At 42.3% G+C, this 25,024-nt stretch overlaps 1 protein-coding gene across 1 annotated transcript in view; it reads left to right on the top strand.

Annotated features, from left to right (window-relative positions):
- The first annotated feature begins 351 nt into the window (after positions 1-351).
- Positions 352-25,024, top strand: part of NDRG1 (N-myc downstream regulated 1) — a 40,485-nt gene continuing 15,812 nt past the window's right edge. The window contains exons 1-4 of the mRNA XM_072851846.1: positions 352-468; positions 13,976-14,054; positions 16,790-16,825; positions 24,080-24,185. Of these exons, the coding sequence (XP_072707947.1) occupies positions 13,992-14,054; positions 16,790-16,825; positions 24,080-24,185 (205 nt within the window). The 5' untranslated portion in view covers positions 352-468; positions 13,976-13,991. The remainder of the gene's footprint in view (positions 469-13,975; positions 14,055-16,789; positions 16,826-24,079; positions 24,186-25,024) is intronic.

The following is a 25,024-nucleotide window of genomic DNA, read 5'->3' on the forward strand; positions in this document are numbered from 1 at the left end:
TTGTGCGAAACCCCTTCTTCCCGGCACGGTAACGCTTCGGGAAGCAGGGCAGCAGGTCTCAGCCGTTCACTGCTCCCAAAGCTTGCCCGGAAAGGGGATGTCAGAGGTGAGCCTCTCCCTGCCAGGGCTGCGCGCCTGGAGGAAGGGGGGACCCGGGCTTGCGGGTGTGCGCCGGGGTCCCCCGCTCATATTTAGGGACCCTGTGCAGACCGGGAATCCGGGGTGTAGACACCGCAAACGTCTGCGGGCGACGGGGGGGAGCCCCGGGGCGCGGGGACGGGCAGGCGGAGCCCCAGAACGGGTGGCGGCCCGCCCCGTTCTCCCGTCGGGGAGGCGGTGGCGGCGGCGGCGGCGGGCAGCGCCGCCCGGCGGGCGGGGCGCGGGCTATAAATCCGCCCCGCGGCAGCAGGCGGGTGGCGGTCGGAGTGCGGCGGCGGCAGCGGTGCGGGGAGAGCGGTGGCGCAGCAGGTAAGGGAGGGTCCCTCCGTCCACCTGCCTACGCAGCCGTCCACCTACCTACCCAGCCGTCTATCTAACTACCTATCCATACATCCATCCACCTACCTATCCATCTAACTACCTATCCATCCATGCACCTACCCCCGTGGGCCTCACAGCCCCTTTGAGGGTGCATCTTTGCATGACCCTGCTCCTTTTTCTTATCAAAAATTGCTTTCCTTCCCCTCCTTCCAAGCAAGGCTTTCCTGGCTGCCGGTGGAGGTGTGGGTGGCTCTTAGTGGGGTGGTGGCTGTTTGCTGGCAGGAGGAAGCAGTGGATGGGGTGCCCTGAGCTGTACCCTGGCCCTTCTTGGTGGTGAGGGCAGCTGCTAGGTGCTGCTGCCACGGTCCAGGCTCCCCTGGCAGCAGTGGACTGGGCTGGGCTAGAAAACAGCTGTGAAATGAAGGCACATACTTCTGTGGAAGTTGACTACTGGTGCTTGTTGCTTGTGTCTCTGCTCTCACAGCTCTGTGTTGGATTTGGAGCAGATGACAAGCTTGACTGGTGTCCAGCCTTTACTAGTCAGTTGTTTCAGTAGGGTTATTGTCTTCATATGTGATCATAGGTGCAGTTTGCTGTCTGTGCTTCCAGGCACTGCTCAGTTTCAGAGCACTTCATGGTAGTGTTTGCAATGGAGGCACAGCTGCGTACTGGTCTGATGAAGTAAGTGATTTCACTTCTGCTAGGAGGATGTTTTGGTTAACGCTTTCCACTGTGTTACAGTTTTCCTATGAAACACTTGCAAACTGGCATTGCTCACTGTTTTATAAGGACCACAGTGCCTGATTTTGCACCCCATCACCAGAATAGGACTGTCCTTAGGCTTCAGATAGAAGTGTTTACCAACTGTGTTATTTGGATGTTTTTCTCCTCAGTTGTCTATTTAAATAGGAACTGTATTTTGAACCTAGACAATACAGTTGTAGTGGCATAGAAGAGGTCAAAGATAACTTGAAGCTTTCAAGCTTTCTGTCCAGACTCTCTGCGAGGTGTTGCACTGTTTTTATTGACTTCTGGCTTTTTGTCAATTTTTTTGTGTGTGTGTCAAAGATACACAGCTGCTGAAAAACTCACCATTCAGGGCAAGCAATGGAAATAGCCTGTAAATAGGAGCTATCAAATGCTTCTGGTAAATATGTGAGAAGCCTGCCTTGCTGTTTTTAGTCTTGGCTGTTACAGGCATAACTTACATTAAAACTTCAGCCAGTGGCATTAAGCTGGTGTGCTTTGAACTTGGCTCTGGGAACATGTGTTTTAAAATTTTGTGTTCTTTTAACCAGAGTCTAATGTAGTTTGACATAGAATGACTGTGTTTTTATCACAGATACTTGAGTAAACAGCATGCAGCTAATGCTGTACAATGTCCTGTGCACAGCAAGAATTTAATGGCTGTGGATGAAATGGTAAAACTCAGGAGTAGGTGCAGCAAAAATAAAGTGTTCCTTAAATGTTTGTACAGTCCCCTGAGTAATAATAAGCTCTGTGCCCTACAAGGAGAATAGTGCATGAATGTGTTCAGGAGGAACTGCTGTGTGTTTTGACATGGAAAATAGAGATGCAGTGGAAACAGGTTTTAATGTAGTAATGAGAGACTACTTAGGGTGTGTATGGTTTCTGTACCTAATACTTTTCAGTATAAAGTGAACAGATGCCATGGCATAACAGTTTGGGGAACTGGAGACCACAACTTCTGAATGTGAATTCCTTGCACTGCAATTCAGCAGATACCTGAGTGGGCTGGATTTCAACTTTGAAATCTTTGAACCAAAATTTCTACAATCAGTGAACTGAGAGGTGAACTCATCCCCTTGAGAATGGGCACTCTGCAAAAGTGGCTGGCCTTGAACCAGGCTGGGGGACAGGGGTCTAGAAGGTCTTGACAAGCTGGGGTTTTCATTTGTTACCCTTAGGAAAAAGGGTTTGTGTACTGATTCCCTGCATTAATTGGCCACTTTACCCAAGGTGACTGCAGGATAGAGATGTCAAAGTGTCAGGTGTCCACAGAATTTGGCAGTAGCCAAAGAAGTTACACCCGCTGCCGAGGGAGCACTACCACATGTGCCTGCCTGTGTTTGGGAACCAGCATCCGCATCACCAAAACGAGACTCTAAGTTTTTCTGTTTCTCCCCTGCACAATGGCTTTTTTGTTCTTGTGAAAATAAAAAGGAATGCTAAAACTGTGACAGATCATCTGGGTAGATTGTATGAATGCTCGGTAAAAACAGCAGGATTCCCCAATTTTCTTTACTTCATTCGGAGGTATTCTGCTCTTTGAATATGCCTTTTTTGCACTATGACAGTTACATGGGGAGATCACAGTGCATCTTGGGAAGCACTTTGGCATGGGGGTCTGGTCCTTAAAAATACTTACATGGCAGCTGAGTAATTTGCTCTTGTAGTTCAGGTGGGATTAGCAGTGGACTGTTGTGAGAAATTCTTTGATTCAGATTTTTAAACCTAAGTGATTAATTTGTTTGACTGAAGTGCAACCTACATCTTCTCATAACTAGCTTAAGGGATTTTGGCAAACTTCTAACTTCCCATAGAAAATACTGTTTTTTCACTTAACCTCGTTAGAGCCTGAGAATCTGTTGCACAAAACATGGAGCATATATGTAATGAGACATTTCCTGCTTTTATTGTCTCAAAATAGACAAAGAGTGAAAGAAAAGATACAGAAGAGGTGAAACTGTCTTTAAGCTCTTCAGAATGAAGACAACTAGAAATTGTGAAATTCTCAGAAATAATACAAATTCTAATTGTGGTGGATCAGCAATGTTTGCATCATGCATGAAGCTGGAAGCTTAAGGCAGCAAAAGCCCGTTTGCTGTCAGGGGAGAGTACAGCCTGGGAAACCAATGGCCTGAATCAGTTCAGTCCCAGCACTATGCAGTAAGAGTGACTTTCTCTAGTTGCTCTGGTTTGACCACATGAAAGGAAAACCTTCCAAAACCCAGGAGATGCAACTGCTTGATATTGATAGTGATGAAATGCTGGTTCTTGAAACCAAGTACAAGTTCCAGCTGACAGTTTGTTTACATCTAACTTCCACATTGTGTCACAGCACCTAGAAATCTCAGGCAGAAGTGCAGAAGATCCCGTTTTGTCCTGTTACCGTTTTGCTAAATAAATGGTATTGTATGTAGACTGCCCTTCAGCTTCAGCTTTTACGTGTAAATTTGTAAGTTTACCTAATGTGCGATGGTGCTGCCCCTGCAGCCTTCTCGGTGAAGAGCTTTCCTGGACTGTTGCATGGGGAGCGGATCTCCACCTGTCAGCAGGTCAAGGAAGCAGTAGTTACCCCTCTGCCATCTGTCAAAAGCTCTGTCCCAAAAGTTGCAATTAAGTTACTTTCTAGTACTGGAAAGTCATGGGAAATATACTGAAACTATTTAAAAGGCTGAGAGTAAGGCAATCCCGTTTTCAGGTTTGGTGTGTGTTGCTATGGATGACTAAAATCTGGGTTAGGCCTCTTGGAAATCAATGGCTATGAATATAATGGCTATTGAACTTGGTGTTTCTCTCAAATGCTGGTGGTTTTTTTCCTATCTGTGTCACTTCCAGAGCGCTGGGTAACTTCAGCGGGGCCAGTCAGCGGGAAGTAATCCCTATTGTTAATTCCCTGTGGCTGCAGAGATGGAGCAGCAGTAAGGAACCATTCAGAGCTTCTCCTGAATATGTGATCATGTATTGCTAAATTGTTATTATGACATAATTAAACTCAGTACTGAGCGTCCGTGAGAATCAGTACCATTATTTGCCTTTTAATCCAGCACTGCAAGTGCTCGGAGAGTAAAGCCTGCAATTATCCAAGTTTCAGACTCAAATGCGCAAGCTCTTATGTTGGATGATGAGGGAGATGAGTTTAGTTTTACTTTTAGCTAAGGGCTGCTGCAGGATCAGGCCTGTTTTGTTTTCCAGCTGTCAGGAGAGTGTTGTCTTTAGCTAATGCCCAGCAGTTTGTTGTCAAATGGGGTATTTGCCATGCAGGGGTACTCTGCAACGTGCTTGCTGATGCACAGCTGGACTGCCCATGCTGATAAAATTTTCCACAGCTGTATCTGTACAAAGCAGGATGTATGTCAATTTTACTGCTCTTGTTTTGTGTGGCTGATCACGTTTCCTATGTTTCTTTTGGGTTTTGTGCTACTTCCTTTCAGTTAATTGTCACAATTTTAATATATCTTTTTCATCTGTCAGTCAGGTTTTTTCTCTTTATAGCTGGAACTTGGTCAATGCAGATCTTCCTTTCCAAGACCTGTTTTTAAAACTGGGTATTCACTACTTTTCCAAGCCTTTAACTGGCTGCTTCCTGTCTGAACTAAGTATAGCTTCAAAAGTATAGCTCTTTTAGCTGCTTTTCTGCCATGGATGTGTAAGGCCAGTGTGCTAGTACTGTATGGATGATGTAAAAGTTAATGGAAAGAGCAAACCTTAGGAGCTAGCGCAGCATGAAAACCTAACTGACTAAAACAAATCTTTCCATGAGCTTTCAACCATTCCTTGGGGGTTTTTTTTGTACATGTTGTATTTTTCTGTCCGTGCCATGTCACTGCTCTTCCAACTTGACTGCTTTAAGAGATTCTGATTTTTTTTAGGAAGCAAAAACTAAGTGCTAAGGATCTTAATCTGTAGTGCCCCTGACAAAGACTCTGTAGGTGGAGGCACTGGTGTTCAAAGCAAAAGAGTGGTAGTATATTTTATTTATATACATGCATGTTTATTGGTAGGCATAAGGTGAAATGGAAAAATAATCAGCAAAGTAGCATGCAACTTTTAAAGGAGCCTTTATTTGTGAACACAGTAAGCAGACATCCAGATGGGAAATGCACTATTAGAGGAAGGAAGGAAGGATTGCTCTTGCTGTGGATTTTTCATTTGCTTCCTTCAGGAAGCTCATGTGCACCTTGTCAAACTAATGATGTCATTTTCCTACTGCTATAGTTCTAGAGTGCTCTAAACATATTTTGTATTTACTGTATGTAGCATATCCCTGCTAAATTTTAAGATGCATTGGTGTCCTTGGACAAAGTTGTGATATATTGGGTTAACGTGACTATTGTATCAAATCGAGGCATTGCAGACTTTTGTGATGACCCTTTATATTTTGGCAAATTCAAAGTACTATTTTTTTTCCTAGATGATATAATTTAAGAACATTGCATTTTTTTCCATATGAAACATACTGAATTTTATGAAGTTGTATATAAAATCCCAATCTTAAATAAATTTGGGCATGCATAACTCCAACCCCTCTTGTAAACAAAGCCTGGAAAGTGATAACTGTAAGTTCTCTGCCTGATGTAATAGATGCTAACCTGGAGCAGGGATGGGTAAGGCTTTTTTCGAAGTCAGCTGAGGATGAAGAATTGCTTTTTGCCCACTTTGAAGGATTTTGAAAGGCCTTATTTTGAGAAGCAAGGAGTATTCTGGCACTGGATGGTGCTGAGTTAGACACTCCCTCACCAGTTTTTTCTGTTGTGATACAGGCAGGAGTGTGCTCAGCCCTTAGGAAGATCATACTGTATCGCTAGGTGCTGAGGCTTGCAGGCAATGGAAGACTGTTACCCAAATCTAGTCCTGAGTAGTTCAGCATGTGCAAATGCTTAGATTTGGGTAATTTTATAATGGGACTTTCTTGGGAAGAATGAAAGATGTGTCCTTAACACAATGGCCATTTGTGCAAAGTCTGAGTCAGATTAAGATCTAGAATGCTGAAGTTCATCCTAGAAAAGGGGACTGAGAGCTCACAGGAACAAAATAATAGCCATAAATGATACTTTTCTCCTCAAAAACAAACAAACCTTCAGACACTTGTCATGGAAAACTTCAGCCCAGACATTTTGGCAGGGGTTATGAAGAGAACTTCTAACAGTGATGAGCAAGCAATTTTAATAGGTGGTAGAACAAGTCGTATATGTACTCAGAAGCTGTAACCCATATAGTATGACCTAATGAATAAATGTAAATTAAGATACATCATCAGCCTGAGCTGTGATGTTTTGTAACTTAAGTACTCATCTTTGAACATCAACATGAAAATGCAAAACATCTGAAAAGAAACCACTCTATACTTGCAAGGGTGCAACCTAGAGAGCCAGATAACATTCCTCATCTCTGAGTACACTATGAGCCTGTCCCTTCTGGAATAATCTCAGTATGTTTTTGCCTCTAACTTGCACAGAACCACCCACTTTTTGAAGCAGTTGCAGCTGGGCAGAAGCTATGAACTATTAAAGCATGGCAGATTGAGAATAGGAGGGGGTGGGGAGCATGGCCTGACGCTGGTGAGCTACAGGAACAATAGCTTGTTTCTTGTCTGTTTAGACTGCAATCTTTGTGGCTGAAACTCTCTTCCATGTTATGAAATGCTTAATGCATCTTTGCAGTATTCGTTGCTTAATCTGCTCCCAAAGCCCAGCCTAACACCCAGGTGCAAGGCAGGTGTCAGGATCTGTACCAATGCATTGCCTTTAATCTCTGCTTAAGACCTTTATGTTTGCAGTCAGTTGAAGGAGGAGTGGGACGGATGCAGAGAAGGATGTTGGGAGGATGCTAGGAGGGTGCTGGGGCAGTGGAAGGAGACAGGCTGGCTTGGTGGGGTAAGAAAACAAAGCCTGAGAAGGCAGCTGATTGCTCTTCACTCTTTCCGCCCTGTGGTGCTGACACCCACAGCCTGGACTCATTTAAAGCTAAGGGACAATATTGGCACCAGTACAAATGGGCATCATGTGTTTCCAAATAAACTTAGGCTGCCACTCAGATGTCGGATTTCTTACGAAAGCCCTGGGTTCCTCTACCGTTACCCTGTGCCATCGTGCTCTGCAAGGACTGTTTGCAGCCACCTTGGCCATAAGAGGTGGCACTTGAGGAGGCAGGTTGAGATGACAGCAGTCTTTGTAGCTAAAAAGTCCTGGGTATCGCTAGTATTTTTAATCTCTTTAAAGGAACTTCACATTATTGGAGATAACCACTTTTCCAGAGGTATGACCGGAAGCAATTTCAGGTGCCAGATGGTAAAGAAACCTGAATTTCAGAGAACTTCATTAGGGTTTGTAATCTGTCCCTCATGGAGTTGTGATATTATAGTGTAGGTAGTATTAGGGATTGCTACAACAGGAAAAAAGCCCTAAGACATTGCAAGCTCTCCATTTCCCTGCCAGCTAGGAATAGAATAGCCGCTCGTTATATTGCGGGGGGACAACAGGGGTGTCCAGCATAGGGGAGATGGGGACAGCAGGCATGTCCTTTGGCTAGCACACCAACCCTTCCCACAGCCAATTTCTACTCTCGTGAAGCATGGGAGGACCCCAGGCTTTCCAAGGAACATTCCTCATTGCATCCCACAGTGAGAGGATTGTGCAAACTGCGTTGCAACAGTTTTCTTGCTCAACATCTGCGGAGTAGACAGAAGGGTTGCTTCCAGCTCACTTTGTTTTGATGCTACTATCAATGTGCAGCTGCCCGAGTGTATCATACACGTGAAGAGTAACCAGTCTGAGGAACTGGCAGTTTAAAGGCTGTGTCCAATCCCAGAGCGATTGCAGCTGAACAGCTCTGTGCCCGTTCAGGCACCAGCACCAGTTGCACAAGCGAAAAACAGTAGAAAAGGACTGGAGATGCGCCTGGAGATCTTGTCTTTCTAACTGTACAGGTATGCCAAAGCCATAGGCAAGCGTAGCTGCTGGAGATGCTGTGGACCCGCATCTGCGTGTTGGGAGCCCGGTGGAATCAGCTGCTGGCTCTGTCTTTGCAGTCGTCTTCGTGTGGCTTCAGCCAGCTGTTACTTGGCACAGGGCTCAAGTTCTTGGCTAAAACGTTTTGTTTTTCTAATCAGATTGATTAGCACATAGCATAAGTCTAAACTTAAAAATGGCTAAAACTTTAAGCCCTTTTTGGTTTTTGGCTTTGAAAATCACTGTTATGCTACATTATGCTCCTAAAACCCCACCTTTTTGGGGGGGCCACCAGCCTGAGCTCTTATTTTCAACTAGAGCCTTCACTAACGCATGCTGGTGGAGTAGCTCCCGAAGGGGGGTGAAAGGAAATAAAAGCAAAATTGGTTAGAAACAAACACAAAATAATTAAATGAAGTATTGGCAGTGTGCTGTGCTTGAAGAAGGCTGGGTGATGGTGATTCACAGGATGTCTGTGAACTGGAGGCCACCAGGCAGCATAGTTGTTTCAGTTCCCTGGTATTATTTAATTCAATGCTTTGGTTCCTGACCTTTTCTGATTTGAAACTTTAGGTTATTTAAGGGTTAGGCTTCCAAGCTTCCTTTGTGTCAGGTTAACTTTTAGTTGCAAATTGAGATAATCATGTATAACCAGAGGCTAAGGAAACCCAGAGAGTCCCAAGTAGTTGAGTGTCTTCAACTTTTGACACTTGCTGCTCGATCTCTTTAGTCGGATGCTGCTTAACTGTCAAAAGTCATGTGCTTTTTTTAAAGGGGAGGAACTGCTATAAAACCTCTTTCGTTATTTATTGTGTGGAACTATGTCAGAGAAAATCAGTAACTCGTTACACAAAGGACCTCGTGATACCAGTGCCTGTAACAAAGGGTAGCTTAAACAGGGCATAGTGTGGGCAGATGCTTATGCATGAACTGTTTTGGATGCTTGCAAAATGCGTAATTTTCAAATGACTCAAACCCAGGAAGATTAGATTTGTCAAGTTTATTATAAAATATCTGAAATGTAAACTGCATTATTGTGGACCATAACCATTAATGGCTGCTATTAACTGATGTCCACTTGTCTCTGTTTAGTGGAGACAAGTTTTTTCAAGCTGCTCTCCACTTTACAGTAACCATTTTTTATTTTAGGGCCAGTCAGACTAATTTACAGCATTTACTGTTAATGACTGGAAGAGGCCTAATTGAGCATATGTAAGGCTCAAATGCTGTTTGAGCGTCATAGTAACTTTCCTTGCTTCATTGTCAGCAGCCTGAGCTGCTTGGTTATTTTTCTGACCTGGAACTGATGGGGACCTTTGCTAATCAACTTCTGCAGAGCTCTGGGGACATCTTAGTTCTCTCCATCCTTGCCTCATCCCTGCTTTTTTAACAGAGCTGCTGCAGATGCACAAAGCCTCAAATTGCCACCCCTGTCCTTCCTACCTGCTTTGGTTCCTGAGCTCTGAAGACACTTGTGGCTTTCAAGGGATAAAGTGTAGAGTGATGTGGTTGGCTTGGAAACACCTCCTACGTGTGGCCCTGGAGCCCAAGTCTTGCGTGGTCCCTCTCTCTCCAAAGAGAGCAACACCAGTGCTTGGGAGCTGTGACCCTCAGTGCCTGTGGCCTTCTCCCTCTTTGCCATTAGACGGTCATGAGTATTTAGTCCCACGTGTAAAGTGATTGCTGTCCCTTCTGCTTGCTCAGCCTGCAAAGATGGAATTGCCATCAGGCTGCTCTGGTGAGGTGACCCTTCTGTATATCAGTACTCAAAAGGAGAATAACCTCTGCTGCCAGTGTTTAAACAAGCTGGTTTGAGGAAATTGCCACCTTTATGAAACGCTCAGGCAGGAGTCTTTTCCTGTTCTTTGTTTTCCATGTTAGCATGTAAATAAAAAGCAGTTGAGTATGAGGGCAGAGGTAGATCCTATAGTGCTGGCAGCAGTTCCCCCAGCCCTTCATGGATGTGAGAGCATTACGCTAATGAGGCACCCCATGACACAAACTCGGACAGCCATATGTGAGTCTTCAGCAGAATAAAGTTTGAAATGAGGGATCTTTGAACTTGTTTCACTTCTGTGCTTGGAATGAATTCAGTCACGTATATTAGGATTACCTAATGTTTGGTACTTATGCTTGCAACATTGCTGGTGTCCGAGGATGGATGGGCTGATGTGTGGCTTCTTAGCTGCTTTGCAGAGTGTTGTGCAAAGCCACGCTGCCCATCCATCCTGGATCCCCTGCTGCCAAAACAAGACCCCAGCAATGACTGTCCCTCCAGCGATGATGCTCTGAACCTTTACGAGCAAAATAATCAGGCTCAGTAAGATGATTCCTGAGATACTAGCCTTGGTTGTGACACTTGCTCTGGTGGTTTTGGAGCAGTGGGTTTGTGCTGGAATGGGTACAGAAAAGCATCGTTGAATGAAATTAGTGAACGCAGTGTTGCACAGATGACTTCACCCCTCCCCACACCCCCCTTGCTTCCTAGAGACTGGTTCGCTGCCTTTCCTGCTAGTTGGCAAAGGTAGCTATGTGATCTGTTTTAAAGCACTTTGCCAGCTGCAAAGGTGCCTTAAACCTTTATTTTTTTCTTAGTCAGAAGTATGATTGTTTTAAAACTTGATCCTCTGAGCAGCAATTGTAACCGATATTTGGGTGCAGGGTGGTGGGTGTCTGCTGGGTGGAGGTGGCTTGTCCTGGAGAGGAGGACTTGGGACCTCTTAAGCAGGCTTAGAATTGGCCAAATGGAGTGAAAAAAAGTTGTTTTTCTCCAAGTTGGCAACTTTACACTACTGCTTGCAGATATAAATGAACTTTGTCTTTTGAAGACTTCTGTGAGGCAAGTGCTTTGAAATGTGTATAAAGGAATGCTTGTATGGTTTATCTGTTTAGGAGAGTTATGCAGTTATATTAGCTTCGAGCTACCCTGTCACATAAGGGAGGGGAGCACAAAGCACCTATTTAGAAATTACAAAATTTGTGCTGAATATGGGTGGTACAAAACCACTTCCCCAGCATCTTTCTCTTTGGAAAATAAAATGGTTTTTACAGTGCTGTCAGATAGCGGAGCTTTGTTTGCCAGCTCTCGTGAACAAATAGCATGTTGTTGTGCCGCCTTATCACAAGGTTGTTTCTTGGTGGGAACGTTTCAGGTATTCCTGATGCAGAGAAGGAAAACCCAGAGCTTGGAAATGCCTGATCTGAAAACATTATGTGGCTCCAAGATCTGGTATCTTTCCAAAAGCAAGAACTTGGTACATGTTGGGCTTTTGTTTAGCAGACTTCATGGCAGTCGTGTAATCTGCTGGTCAGCACTTCCTAGTGCTGGTTCTTTCGGAAACATAGAGCAACAACTTTGAACTATTATGAAAACAGGATTGTTTTTTAAGTCTATAAAAGGCATCCATCTTGTTCTCTTTGGCACAGTTCTGTGGTCATTTGTAGTCAATGCTCTGAGTCCCTGAAAATCTGAAACTATCCCATGTAAACAACTTTCTTCCACAAACACTAGCTGTGGCTTTGTTCCCTGAGCTGCTTCTTACTGGAAAACTGCAGGGAACCTGGCTTCTTACTTTCCTCGCCTATAGGCAAAACATGGAAAAATCTCTTGCACTTCTAGTCCCTATTGCAGAATTAGGTGCAACATTAGGGTGCTATTTCTGTTTTAACAGAATTTGCTGAATTGCAAAAAAAAAGCCATTTGAGTTAGGTGCAGTTGCATGTAAATATTTTCAACCTCCAAATATTGCAGCAGCATTTATTTTTCCCTCTCTGCCATGCACAATTGCTCACTGTGTAGAATAGTAGATTAAATAGATTGCTGTAATTATGAAAATATGTAACGCTATTTCTAAAATGTCACTTGCAGTTGCTTGAATTTTTGGCAAACTTGTTTTTTGCTTTTTCTTTTATCATTAAGATCTGTAACAGGCAAAACTTAGTGGAAAACCTGGAGAAAAAGGGTGAATCAGAGTGACTGCCAGGGAATTAACTCTGTCTTGACTCTTCTGACTATTTAAGTATCTCTAGTGCCTTCTTGTAAATTTGGAATACAAATTACTGGCAATGGGGTCAGTTTTGTTCCTGTCCCCATGCCTCAAGTGGTACAGTTAAATATTCATGAAGCGTTTCTCTAAGCTTAAAATCCTCAGTCTAATTCTTTACCAAAAATCCACCCAATTGCATAGCTAGCAAGAAGGGTTCCTAAAATCTGAAGCTGTTTGCGCATGCATGGACACCAGCGTTTTTTCAGCTTTAACTTTCTTAATCTGTGTGTTCCACTCCATAGCTTCCTGCAGCATCCAGCCATCTTGCAAACTTTCTCACTAGAGCATCTTTGCCTAGGGGAAAGTGCATTGAATTAACCCATGGGCCAGAGTAAAAATGATGCTGCTGCCACTGCTGGCTCCTGGATACTCCTGTGGGTTTCACAGTCCTTCTTTAGCACCAGGTTATTTATGTAGACTGATTGGCTTAAATCAGATTTAAGTCAGGAGGTGGGAAATCATGGTTTAAAGAATTGATTTAAATTTTGTTCAGGAGTTTTATGCTTACCTTCAGGAAAACTGTTAATTATTAAACATTACTCTTAGTCAATAATTCCTAAACACATTTCAACCTTTTTATTTGCTTTATGAGTATGCTGACTCATATGCTTCACTTGAGACAGTTCTAAACTTTTCTTAAAAAGTAAACAATTGATTCATTTTATAGTTGTGTAGTTAATAAATTTCCAATTTTGTCCAAAGATGCCCAAAACCCACGATATGCGTTTCTCCAGCAGAGCAGAGGGTATGTAACAAACATACTTTGCCTTCTGTATTTGTCATCTTGCTGTTAAAACAGTTCCAGTATCTCTTGGGAACTGTTTCTGGTCACTCATTAGAGCTTCGTAGGGAACAGCCCTCTGCTTCTGGCACCTTATCTTGGTCAGGAGAATGAAAACATGCTGTTTTTCTTTTTAACTCCCAGTCTGGACTGATACAATCCCTGAATGGAGATGCCTGTTGGTCCAAATGCGAAAGGCACACTGCACCTGCAGCACAACCTGCTGCTCCGTCTGCCTCAGCAGTCGCCTCTTCTGGGGTTCTGCCCTATCCGTGTTCCCAGTTAAGCTTCCCGCAGACAAGGGCTGGGTGTTGCGATGCTGGTCCTTTGCTAGAGCAGGATACAGAAATCTTGTTCCTTACTTTGACAGTTTTGAAAATAGCGTTATTGCATGCACCTTGTTGGTGTCCACTCAAAGGAATACCTGTTTTACTTGGTACTGTTTGTTCAGATCAAGGAAGGCGTTTGTCTCAAGGAATGGAGCACATCAATCTGAGAGTAAAATGTCCACTTCAGTTTTCTTACAGTAAAAATCTGGGGGATGGTGAAGGACCCTGCCTCAAAGAGAAAAAAAAGAAAAAAATTTTCAGAGACAAGTATTCAAGCTAATTTCAGAAGGCGGTTGTGCAGATTTGGCTATGCCTCCTTTCACCTGTGAAATGACGGTTTCCATGACTCTCTCCATGCTGGTCCCTGCCCTGTTTCCTTCAGCATTCCCTGTTTTGAAGCTGCCAAACTTTTGTTTGATCTTGCAGCCTTAATATTTCTTTAATCTCGTATTGTGCAGGAGTGTGTATATAAATAAACCAGGGAGGCATTTTACAAGAGATTCATAAGCTTCTTGCAAAGGTCTTTTAAACTATAACCTGAGACAGTGGGTCATTGGTGGGGTGTTGGGTGGAGCAGGATCTTTATTTGTTCCTGTATTTAATCTTTGATGCAAGCTGAGAACAAATCTTTTTTCATCTTTGCAGATATCAGCTACTGACCATGTCAACGGAGTTCCAGGATGCTCACCTGGCAGAGGTGAAACCTCTGGTGGAGAAGGAGGAGGTAATTATTTTAAGGCTTTTTAGAGCTTACGTGTTTTATTTTAGGGCTGCTGTTGGAACTGCACATGTGTTCTTAGATTAGTTCTGACATCATATGGAAGAAGCAAGTAAGAGAAACTGGAGATGGAATAAGAGTGGGTTTTTCTTTTTTAAATAATGCAAAACTGAGCTTTAATTATTTGCTCTTTCTTGGTCTTTGGTTTTACTCTTCTCTAGTGCTAACCTGGCGATGACATTTTTTTCTTTCTGAATAATGACAGCTCTGGGTGTCTTTAGCTATTTTGAATGATGCCAATTGGACAATCTCATGTACATCCATCTATACCTATAGACTTCTCAATGTAAAGATACAAACTTTGCTTAGTCAGCCTCCTTTCAAGGAGGCACAGAGAGAGCCTTTACTTTTCCTTTGGGCACATCTGAGTTTGGAGGTACGACTGTGCCCCATGTAGTCCACTCTGCACTGAGCTATGAGTTACAGTCGAACTTCTAACAGGTCTGCAGCTGGCTGGGTGTGCACAAGCCACAGCCTTTCTTCTGGGGTTGCAGTGTAGAAACATCCTAGCCTTTTTTTGCTTGACCTTGTTGTACTTCTTTCCATTTCTTTTTGCACCATTTTCTTCAAAAAATCTGCCCACAGCATCTGGGTTCAGTGGCTGTCTGACTCTTTGGGAGTAGCAATATTCTGCTTCTGTATGTTCATGGCAAATAATTCACCGTAATATGTGAAGGAGCCTCTCAGCTTTTTTCTTGAATCAAAACTAAGATTTTTCTTTTGTCCCCAATAATTGTAATTCTTGGCAATGATGTATATGGATGTGTTGTTTTTTTTTCTGGTTTTCTACCCTGGAACTATTCATTGCTCTATCTGCTAGTTTCTTTTTTATTCCCTACCTCTTTTGCATAAACACTTCAGAAAATCATTTCCACTTTCAACTGCAGTGAAATGGCTAGAGAAACTTTAAACAAAGCTCCTTTGCCAAGGACATTGCATGAAAGCAGAGCTTGTTTGGATACCAGTGAATGCAGCACTCAAACTTTTTCAGAAACTAAGATCCCTTTTTAATGCCAATGTTGTTCGGTAATAGCAAAGCAAAGGAGATACGAAGCAGAAGTCCTATGGGTACTGAAATGCCTTTGCTTCAAAGTTCAGAAGTATCTTAAAAGACTGATTAACTTCCTGGGTTTCTGTAACATGTAGATCAAAAGTTGGAATCTTTTGACAATGAACCCTATATGCTTTTATTCATGATATTACTTTAAATTTTGTATACATGGAGAAACTAGCAGAGAGTTTGATTTCCTCTGTGGCCATTCTTAACATAGATGAAGGAAGTTACTTAATGTGTTTTGAGAAAGTGTAAGATTGCCCTGAAGGACACTCAGCACATGCTAAGGTTAACAGTGGAGCTGGTGTTGAGTGGGTGATGCGCTCTGAAGTTGCATCCTGGCTTGTTGTGTTTAGGTTTCTTCTACAGCTGAGTCTTCATTCCTGAACAGTGATGAGCCTTATTTCATATGCTGTCGATATGGATGCCACATACTTACTCCTTTTAACTCTAGACCCCACTGGAACAACAGTGGATGAAACTAGCTATTTTTAAAAGGCTATGAGACCAACAATACAGTAAGATTGAAACCCAGCATATTGTCTAAAGCTAAGGCTGTGTAAAATCACTTCCACAAGCTCAGTCAGCTCTTTAGCTACTTGTTTGTATGTACAAGACACTGTCTAGTGTCTTGTACAATCATGGCTCTAGAGTCCCGTCATAATTATGGGTTGGACTGCAATGCTTTGAGGTCCACCATGTGAGACGATATTGTGCAAGTCAGCAGCTGTATTGCTTCTGACATCTTCCATCCTTAATTTACCTGGGCTTCTGGGACTGAGTGACCTCCTTGCCAGGACCCTAAGCTTTGCTTTTTATGTCAATACTTTTTTCAAGCTTTGGCTTCTCTGTCATACTCTGCAGCGTCAAGAGTGTTGGCTTGGCTGCTCTTCCCCTGTTTTTACCCCTCCAGTGAAAATATGAGTTTGACTTCTGCCTTGTCTTTTAATAAAAGGAGGTGACTGTAAGACACTTCTTCCTTTGAAGCTATAAGCCTCTTAGACTATTAGAGGTGGGGACGATGTCACCTAACGCCTTTTCTGGTGGAGATCCTCGACAGGCATAGGAGCTTGTCAATAATAGCAATGGCTGGTCACAGGTTGGAATGGACATCTCCATGTCCAGCCAGCCTCCCAAACATAACAAGGCCTAATTTTGGCCAGGATAAAACCCTTCCTACCTTCCACATCATGTAACCAAATCCGGTAATGACTGCTTAACTGAGTTGCAAGTGCTCAGTGCATGCTCGAACAACAGCTTTCCATTCTAGGCAGGACTGAGGTGGGCTGTTGGCTGTCCCATGGCTACAATAAGCAATGGAGAAGAGTTCAGTGGTTTACTGCTCTGACTTGTCCAGTGATTTAACAATAACTGATGATGCACCAGCTTCTGTGCTTTATTTTGCTGGTCTGTAATCTAGTATTTACTGCTTTCATGTTCTCTGTGAAGATAACCGGGTAAAAGCTCTTGGGTGAATTTTGACGTTCAGCAAGAGAGCTTTCATTGAATGAAGGGATGGGACAGACCTCTCGGCTGCAGGACTGGTGGATTAGAACACACGTGTCCCAGCACAGATTTCTGTAGCTGCCAAAGTTACCTGCATTAATGCTTTAAAATCTCTTCACAGGCTATCACTCGCCTCCTTCCAGACTTTGATGTTCAGGCAAGTAAAGCTATTCTTGTCTCTTTTTTTTGTTTTGGTAAAAGGGGAAACTGAATTGACATTTGAGAAAACAGCAAAATGTGATCAGAAATGACTGACTGCTCGCCAGAAATACTGTTACTGTGGGAGGGGGGTCTGAATGGGGCTCTGACATAGTGATGTGAAGGGAACTGCAGGAGGTCTTTTCAGACTGAAGCTGAGAAAGTTTCATCCAAAAGAGGTGGCTGGGTTGCAAGCAGCTCTATTCTTGCAAAGAGAATGAGATTCTTCAGCAGTGGCAGTGAAAGCAAAATATTCCCCTCCCACATCGACACACACTTTCCCCAATTAATTTGCTTTCATTAGTAGTGTGCGTGCATTTCCTCAGAGGAAATATCCCTCTCGATGTATCCCGTTATGCCAATGAAAGTTTCCAAAAGATTCCTGAAGCCTGTGGAGCGGTGGAAGGTGCTAAGCAATCAATTTTGCCCCTAACGAGAGTGATGGTAGTTTCCCTATGTGTATTTACAGCCAGAATGCAAGAGTTCATAAAGTGCAGTACTAGGTCAAACGGTGGCTTTCCACTTTCCCCGTGTGTCATGCTTTTGAGAGGTGACTTTAACACTCTCAGCTCCTCTTGTGTATTATTTTATTGCCATTTGGACTTCTGACATGAGAAGTTTGTCCTCGCTGGTTCTTAAGCTGAGACTAAGGAAATGCACTGCTGTTGGAGTCAGGCTGGGTTGAACTGTGAACTGGGAGGGAGACCAGTGAGCTTGTTCCTGCCTTGACAAAAAGAGTGAGCAGTGATTCCCATCACTGAGGACAGGAAGGAGTATGTGTTGGGAAAAGAGGCATGCGGGGTGTCTTATTTTTATCAAGGGGGTGTAGGGAGGCACGTAGATTGTGCAGGAATAAGGAAAGCTATTAAATTATTCTAGTCTCTTGAATGTGCAGGCGCAGGTCCGTGGAGGAAATAACCCTTCTGTACATTGCAGCATGTTGCACTTTATTTGCACCTGGCTATATTTTTATTCAATGCTGTGTAAATTGGTTAAAAATCCAGCACAAACTCATCAGTGTTTTCCCTGAAAATGAAGGGAGATTGTTATCTCAAACATCTTTATCATCTTTCAATGTTTTATACTTCTATAGTAAAACTGTAGTTTACATTAATCCTGCATCTTCCCCCTCATCCTTTCTCATGATGAAATCTACTGCCTGAAGTCTTGATAAATGTAAGTTAGTTGTCACCATGTGGCTTCCTGCAAGACTGTGCACAGCACGGGAGAAGCTTTCTGTTTGGGACCAGATTGATCACTTGTTCTAAATAAATCTGAATCCCAGATTAAGTCTGCTAACAGGAATACTGCAGTATTTTGATTAAGAATCCAGAAGTGACCCGTATTTCATTTCTATTTTTGGAATAAATTTGCTTGGTTTGTAAACCACGTGTATATGTAGATTTTTTTTTTTTAACTTGCAAGATCAAATTCTTTAAGCCTTTTTGGTTTTTTCTATGTTTTGGATTAAATGTCACTAATCCAGACCAGTGGTTCTTGTCATTTCGCCCTGTCCTGCCAGCTCTTGTTTTTTTAATGATCTATCTTTCTTTGAGTTTAATCTTCGGTTGTTCTAGTTCAGGAAGGAAAAATGTGGAAGAACAGTCTCAATCCATTATGTTAAGAACTGCCATTGCAAAGGAGGCTTAGCTTTGGTCCTTAAAACCACAAGTACCCTACCTATGTGTCTTTAAGTTCTTTGACTTATGAAAAAGGTGGTTTGGAGATGTTAAGAGAGCCTTGATTACTTAGTTCATTAGAGAAGTTTATGTGTGGCCCTGGAGGACCCAGGTCACTCGGGACTGACACTGAAACTCATGTGTGCTCTTAGTGAGCAACCTGTCCCATGAACCACACTTGGGAGGAGGACAGACCTGGCCAGGGAAGAAGGTACTTGGCAGGACGGAGCTCCTTACTTAGTGCTTGTGTATGGATGTGGGTGTCCACCATATCACTTGCAACTTGCTCCAACCTTTTGAGGGCAAGTTAAACAGTGTTCAGTTAATAACTGTTTCTGCCACTACTGAAAAAGTAGTGACTGTCTGTGAGGTGTGTTGGTTCCAAGAATAAATTATATCTAGTTATTCAGATTTGGAAAGAAATAGATTCTTATTTCACATGCTGTTTTAGACAAGACTTGAGTTAAACATACTCTTCCGTTTTTGAAGTAAGCCACTGTATAGTGCAATATTGCCCTTCTGAAAGCACACATTGCAAGATGTGTATGTGGTTATTCTCTGGAGGAAAGCTTTCATGGAGTTACTAGGGGCTGGCTAAGACAAGAGGTGGAAGAGCTGACAGCTCTGAACTGCCTCCAGCCAGCACTATATGTCTGTGTGTACGTCTCTGTGGCACATACCTGAAAATGTAAGTGAAGGTCCCTTGCCTCCCAAGAAGGGGAGTGTTCCTGACCAAACCTGTTTCAGCACAGTTAATGATAAACTGGTGCAGGGCAGTATGCCCTGTGCTGCTTTATCTTGCTTAATGCCAAACACGTTTTAATTGTATTTCCGGTTTGATGTATTTGCCTGTTCTCTAGCTTGGTAGCATTGGAGCTGATGGAGATCTGGCTCCTCCTCACTGTATATAATTCTCTTAGCTTTGTGTTCCAGAAGTGAGCAGTCCATCAGGAGACTGTTTTCTCAATAACTAAGCAAAACTTTCCAAGCTGTGTGGCAGCTGTAGGTGGCAGAGATGAGTTTGTCCCTTGCAATTTGTGGCTCATGGCCATCTAGGTCCTTGCATGCCAGTGGATAATTTCTGCTTTCCCTCCTCCTCCTCCTGCATGCAGAAGAGAAGGAAAGAGCCGCCTTACAACAGGAGACAAGTCGGCTGGTCCTTGTGGCACGATGGGGTGGGTTTCCCACTGGCATCGGTGGATGCAGTTTGGGGCTTTGCAGCGTGTTACACAGCTTTCCTTGTCCTTTGAGGTCTCTGAAGGAAAGGGATGAGGGTGGTTGTGGTTTTGTGCTTTTGCAGAGCAGTGTGACCCAGTGCTAATCGGACTATGAAGAATCCCTGGGCAGACCTGTTGCAATAATCTGCTTCAGTTCCTGCACCAAAGTTTTTGTTACTGGCTTCCACCTTAGCAGTCACTTACATTTACATCTAAAGTCATCATACTTATTAATGTACCCAACTCACAACCCGAATTGGGGAACCTTTTTCTTAATACTTCTAACTTAAAATAGAATTCTTAACAAAAAAAAGACAAAAATAGCTGGAAAGGTGGGCACTGGGGTTTTAGGAGAACATAAGATGGATTGAAATAACTATTTTAGAGTAGAAGAAGCTAGGGGAAAAACACTAAACTTCAGGGCAAAGGGGATTTGAAACCCAACATTGCATTAAAAGCTCAAATATTTTTGATCTTCAAGATATTGAAAAAAAGTGAAAAACAGCATATGGAGGTATTAGTATATTAAATTTCTTAAGTAATATGAACTTAAATACTGTCTCCCAGCAATTTAAAAGCAATTTAAATCCTCTTTAAAAGCTCTGAAGCTTTTCCCTCAGTTCTGAGGCAAGAGAAGGGAGGCATATTTAACAGGCATAGTATTATAAATTAAAATAAAAGCATGAGATGGTAATTGAGCATTAAGTATATTTGAAAGCTTTAAAATAAAATACTGCATTCCATGAAGATTACTTAAAATATAAAACCTGACATTTTTAGCAAAATGTGGGGTGTGGGGGGGTGGTTTTCCTTTTTAGGTATCTAAAGGATTTTGGTTGCATATCCCGTACTCCAGAAAACAACCTGTTCATAAACATGTTCCTCAATCCATGTCTCCCTTAGCCAGGGTAGAGAGGTGAAGGAATAAATGAGCTCTCCTGTGTTACGGACTTACAAATTGGCTCTAACCTCATGACAAAACGTCAAAAGATGTCACTTGACCCCAAAATAAAATCTACTTTAGAATGGATCAGCTCCTTCAAACTAAGATAGCCTCTCTTAAATTGCATGTATCAAAAGTGTTTTTGTGTGTGTTTTTAGGGCACTAAGATAACACTTCACCTCTGTTAAAGTGAGAGATGTGAACAGATGGTGCCTTTGTCTTTATCCTTCTATCGGATTAGTGTACCTTGGATATTTTTCCAAGATAGTGTTTTAATACAAATCAGTTGAAGAGCCTCTTACTATAATGTTGACGTTGATTGGGATGTGCTGCCATCTGTTTTCGGTGCTCTGCATTTTGAAAACATCCATCCCTACATCACGTAGACAAATCTCTTGATCTTTAATAGGATCAATAGGAATGTGAAGTTGTTGATTTGATGTCACCGAAGAAACTGGTTTGAATTGATTGTTTTTTAGGAGAACCTTTTGGGTATTTGTCATTAAGAACTTGTGCTAATGGAAAATAGCACAACCCTCTTGAATTAAGGGAAGATAATGAGGAGAAGATAACGAGGAATTAAACCAATTGTTAAACTGACTGTGATTTATGCCACTAATTAGGAGTATAGTTGCCTGTCGTCTCTGAACTATTTTTAGTTGACACTGAGTTTGAACTAGACTCAGACTTCTCGTTCCAGAAGAATTAGCTGTGGAGGTCAGTGGGATGTGCAGGTTCAAGGGTCTGGCTTTATCTACCATGAACAGATTTTTTTTCATGCACAAAGGAAGAAGATCCCAAATCTTGAAAGGTAGACCCTCCTAAGAAAACACATTCTAGGTTTTCAGTGCTGTTACTGGAAGGATCTAGCAATAAAAATCTGATGATATGAAATGTCTCTTAGTCTCTAACTGAGGATGAAATAATTTCTATATTACACACTCAGCAGGAAGTGTGTTACACAATACCACTTATTCTCATTACTGATGTGAAGGTTGCCAAACTATCAGTTTTTATGCTTTGTACTGAAAATTACCTAAGTACAGAAGGAAGGTAGAATGTGGAAAATATTTATTGCTATTATTATTAATTGCTATCTATTGCTGCAAATCTCTTCTGCAGTATTGTGTAATGAACATACCTGCAATACCCTATTTTCTGCCAAAAATGAAATGTACAGTAACATTAGTACAACTGATGTAGGAATACTTCAGACTAAGTGTTGCTTATCTACTTGGAAAATACTAGATTTCAAACATTTAAAGTCCTCTTTTTTTTGTTGTTGTGGAGAATCATTCTTACTTGCTCTAATTTTTCGAAGTCTTTGGTGTTCTCACTGGAAACTTTAGTCCTGGCTTTTAGGAAAGAACTTGTTTCTGACTTAATTTAGAATAAGTTTGGGGTATTCTAGCATTTGAGATAACAAAACCTGAAATGAAGTTAAACTTATCAAAACCTGATGGAAACAGCAACAGGAAAGACTGTACTAATTCCCAGGTTTGAAATTTGGCACTTTGTACATTGTGTGGCAGAGACTTAGTTCATCTTTGATGTCTGAGCTCTATTGAGTAAGTACTTCTCCTGGTCAAACCTGACTCAAATCCTATTTAAGAATGACGTCCTCATGAATTAGTCTGTTTTGGTTTTTCTAGCTGGGCATTATGGGAGTCATAAGCCTATGCAGAATAGCAGCTTGTCTATATAACCCAGTTTCCTACTTGGACAAAGTAGAAACCAGCTACTGTCCTCTGTCTGACTTGCTGGATTTATCACCCTGTTTTGCCTAAAGATGGTGCTGGATATGGAAGATACAGCTTACCTGCTAAATAATGCAGTGAGTATGCAGAGGAATGAATCTCTAAGGAGACATAAAAGCTGAAAGTTAGTGTTTCAATGGAGTATAGTTCAGATAGCAGTGATGCTCAGCTTGCCCAGTATACAAGTGGGGGGGATCTCGATTCATTGCTGTAATTGTAACTTAAAACTGATGTAAATGTGTAATTGCAAGGAAAATGAGTGAAATGTGGAATAGTGTTGCCTAGCATCCTTATTTTCAACAAAATGTGTGGTGTATTCCATGTATCAAATTAAGGAGCTGAGATTTATATCAAATTACTACCTCAGATCTCTGAAGAGCTTTTGGGTTTCGCAAGAGGCTGTATGCTCCTGATTTCTACAGCATAATTTTTAATAGATTTGAATTTAACTTGGACTTTGCCTCTGGGTGTGACTGCATGGAGCAAGTCAAGCAAGCTCGGCAGCAGCAGACAGTGCGCTGTACTGAATGACATGGATATGTGTGTCCTGTACAGTAAATAAAGTATTCTGGTGAAATGCTAAGACTGGGTACTAACTATATACTGCCTTGACTGTTATGTAAATGTAACAGTACTGTAAATAAGTGTCATAAATAACTGTTGTTTTGTGATTCCATTTATTCATGTTGGCAAAATGACAAATTGTTTATACCCATCTGAAGTTCAAGTGCAAAAGAAACAAAACTGTTCTGTATGTTGTGGATGTTAGTACGACCCAAGTCACATCTAACTTACATAGACATCCAATAAATAAAAGATGGTACTCAGGGTGTCTTTGCTTTGGTAGTAAAGGTGTAAAGGTAGTAAAGCTTTAAGATCATTAAATAGTACAAACTCCTGTTATGTCAAATAATAGCAGTATGTTTCTTAACGTTGTTTCTCTGATAATCACCACAACAATGTTGTGAATATGCTGCTCTATAGCAAACTTTGACAGTTGGGTTTTATGCTCAGGTCTATACATAGCTTTATGGCTTGCTAACACGTGTGCCTGTCGTGTTTATTGGGGAAGGCTACTATAATCACAAGGCCCCACAGTGTGATAAGTCTTTATGGCGAAGACAGGCTACTTAATACTGCTTTCTTTGGGGAACAGTAGTTATTTGCTGAGTTAAAGTCCTTTTCCTAGAAAACAGAAGTATTTCATCTTGGCAACTTGCACTTTTGCAAATGTCAACAGTCATAGTTGTAAACTGTTCGTATTTTAGGTGTCGTTGCACCGAACCACTTTGTTTTTCCTATGCTGCCTTTTAATGAGGTTAAAAACTACTTAACTATTCCCTCAGCATCTGGTTAGAGCTGCTAAGCTTACATGCTTCTGTAGTTGTCTGTGGACTGGAGTAGGTGACAACTGAATGTAAAATGTTAGCAGAGAGCCCCCACTGTGGGGGAGAACGGGGTGGGTTAGCACGGGAAATTGCGGAGACCCCCGGGGCTGTGGGCAGACCCTGGGTTGGAGCAGGACCTGTGCTTGTGGTCAGACAGAGGTCTGCTGCGGCGGGTGTTCAGTGGAGCACTTGGACAAGCCCCCAACAGATTCCTCCTGTTCTTTGCCAGGAGCAAGATGTGGAGACTGTGCATGGCTCGGTCCATGTCACCATGTGTGGGACTCCCAGGGGGAACCGGCCGGCTATCCTCACCTACCATGACATCGGGCTGAATCGTAAGTAGACTCTTTATTTCGTAGCACAGGTATGGCCTGGTTCCTTAATGCCATTGCCATAATCAAAGGTGTGGAAGTGGTGATGGTTAGGAAACCTCTCCCAGGTCCTTGCATGTTTATGTGCATTGCAACCTGTAAGATGCCACCTAATTCCTCTCTTACAGCAAGTTTAATTCTCAGATTTTTTTTATCCTTGCAAAGTAAATAATGGGAATATTTCACTTAAAGGAGCAAGAGATCTTTGGTAGCTCATAGTGACCATGTATAAATGCTGTAAAAACATCTGTAGGGGATGGCTGAGGGTATATTGCCAGAAGGACTGAAAACAACATTGCTGGTGCTTTGTCTCGGGTTCCTGTCTGATAACCAGTCTTATGCTGCCGTGGGTTTATATGAATTACATGTCAAATCAGGATGATGAAATGAGTGCTGGCATTGTGTCCTTATTAAGAAAATAACTTTAAGTGCCTTTTATGTTATCTGTCATATCCAAGAATGTAATGACCTAATATCCATATCTGCTCTGATTTGTTCTTTTCAGCAGTACTGTTTGCTTCACACAATTTACTGCCACTTAATCAGTTATCAAAATTTACATTTAAAAACACCTGCAGATCTTTAAAGTGTGGGTATTACTGGGGGGCGGATATTACTCATAAGAAAAAAAAAAATCTGTTTTCTTCCCTGTTTTTTGTGGAACTGCCTTACTTTATTTTGGATTTTCAGTGGATCAGGGCAGAGCTTAATCTGGATCCCATCTTTGAATAAGACTTTTTTTCTTTCTAGAGTTACAAAGTCTATCTTTATGGTGAATAAACTTTCTTTGCCTTTGAAAGGGG

The sequence above is a fragment of the Ciconia boyciana genome, chromosome 2 (genome assembly GCF_034638445.1).
Source record: "Ciconia boyciana chromosome 2, ASM3463844v1, whole genome shotgun sequence".
NCBI lineage: Eukaryota > Metazoa > Chordata > Aves > Ciconiiformes > Ciconiidae > Ciconia > Ciconia boyciana.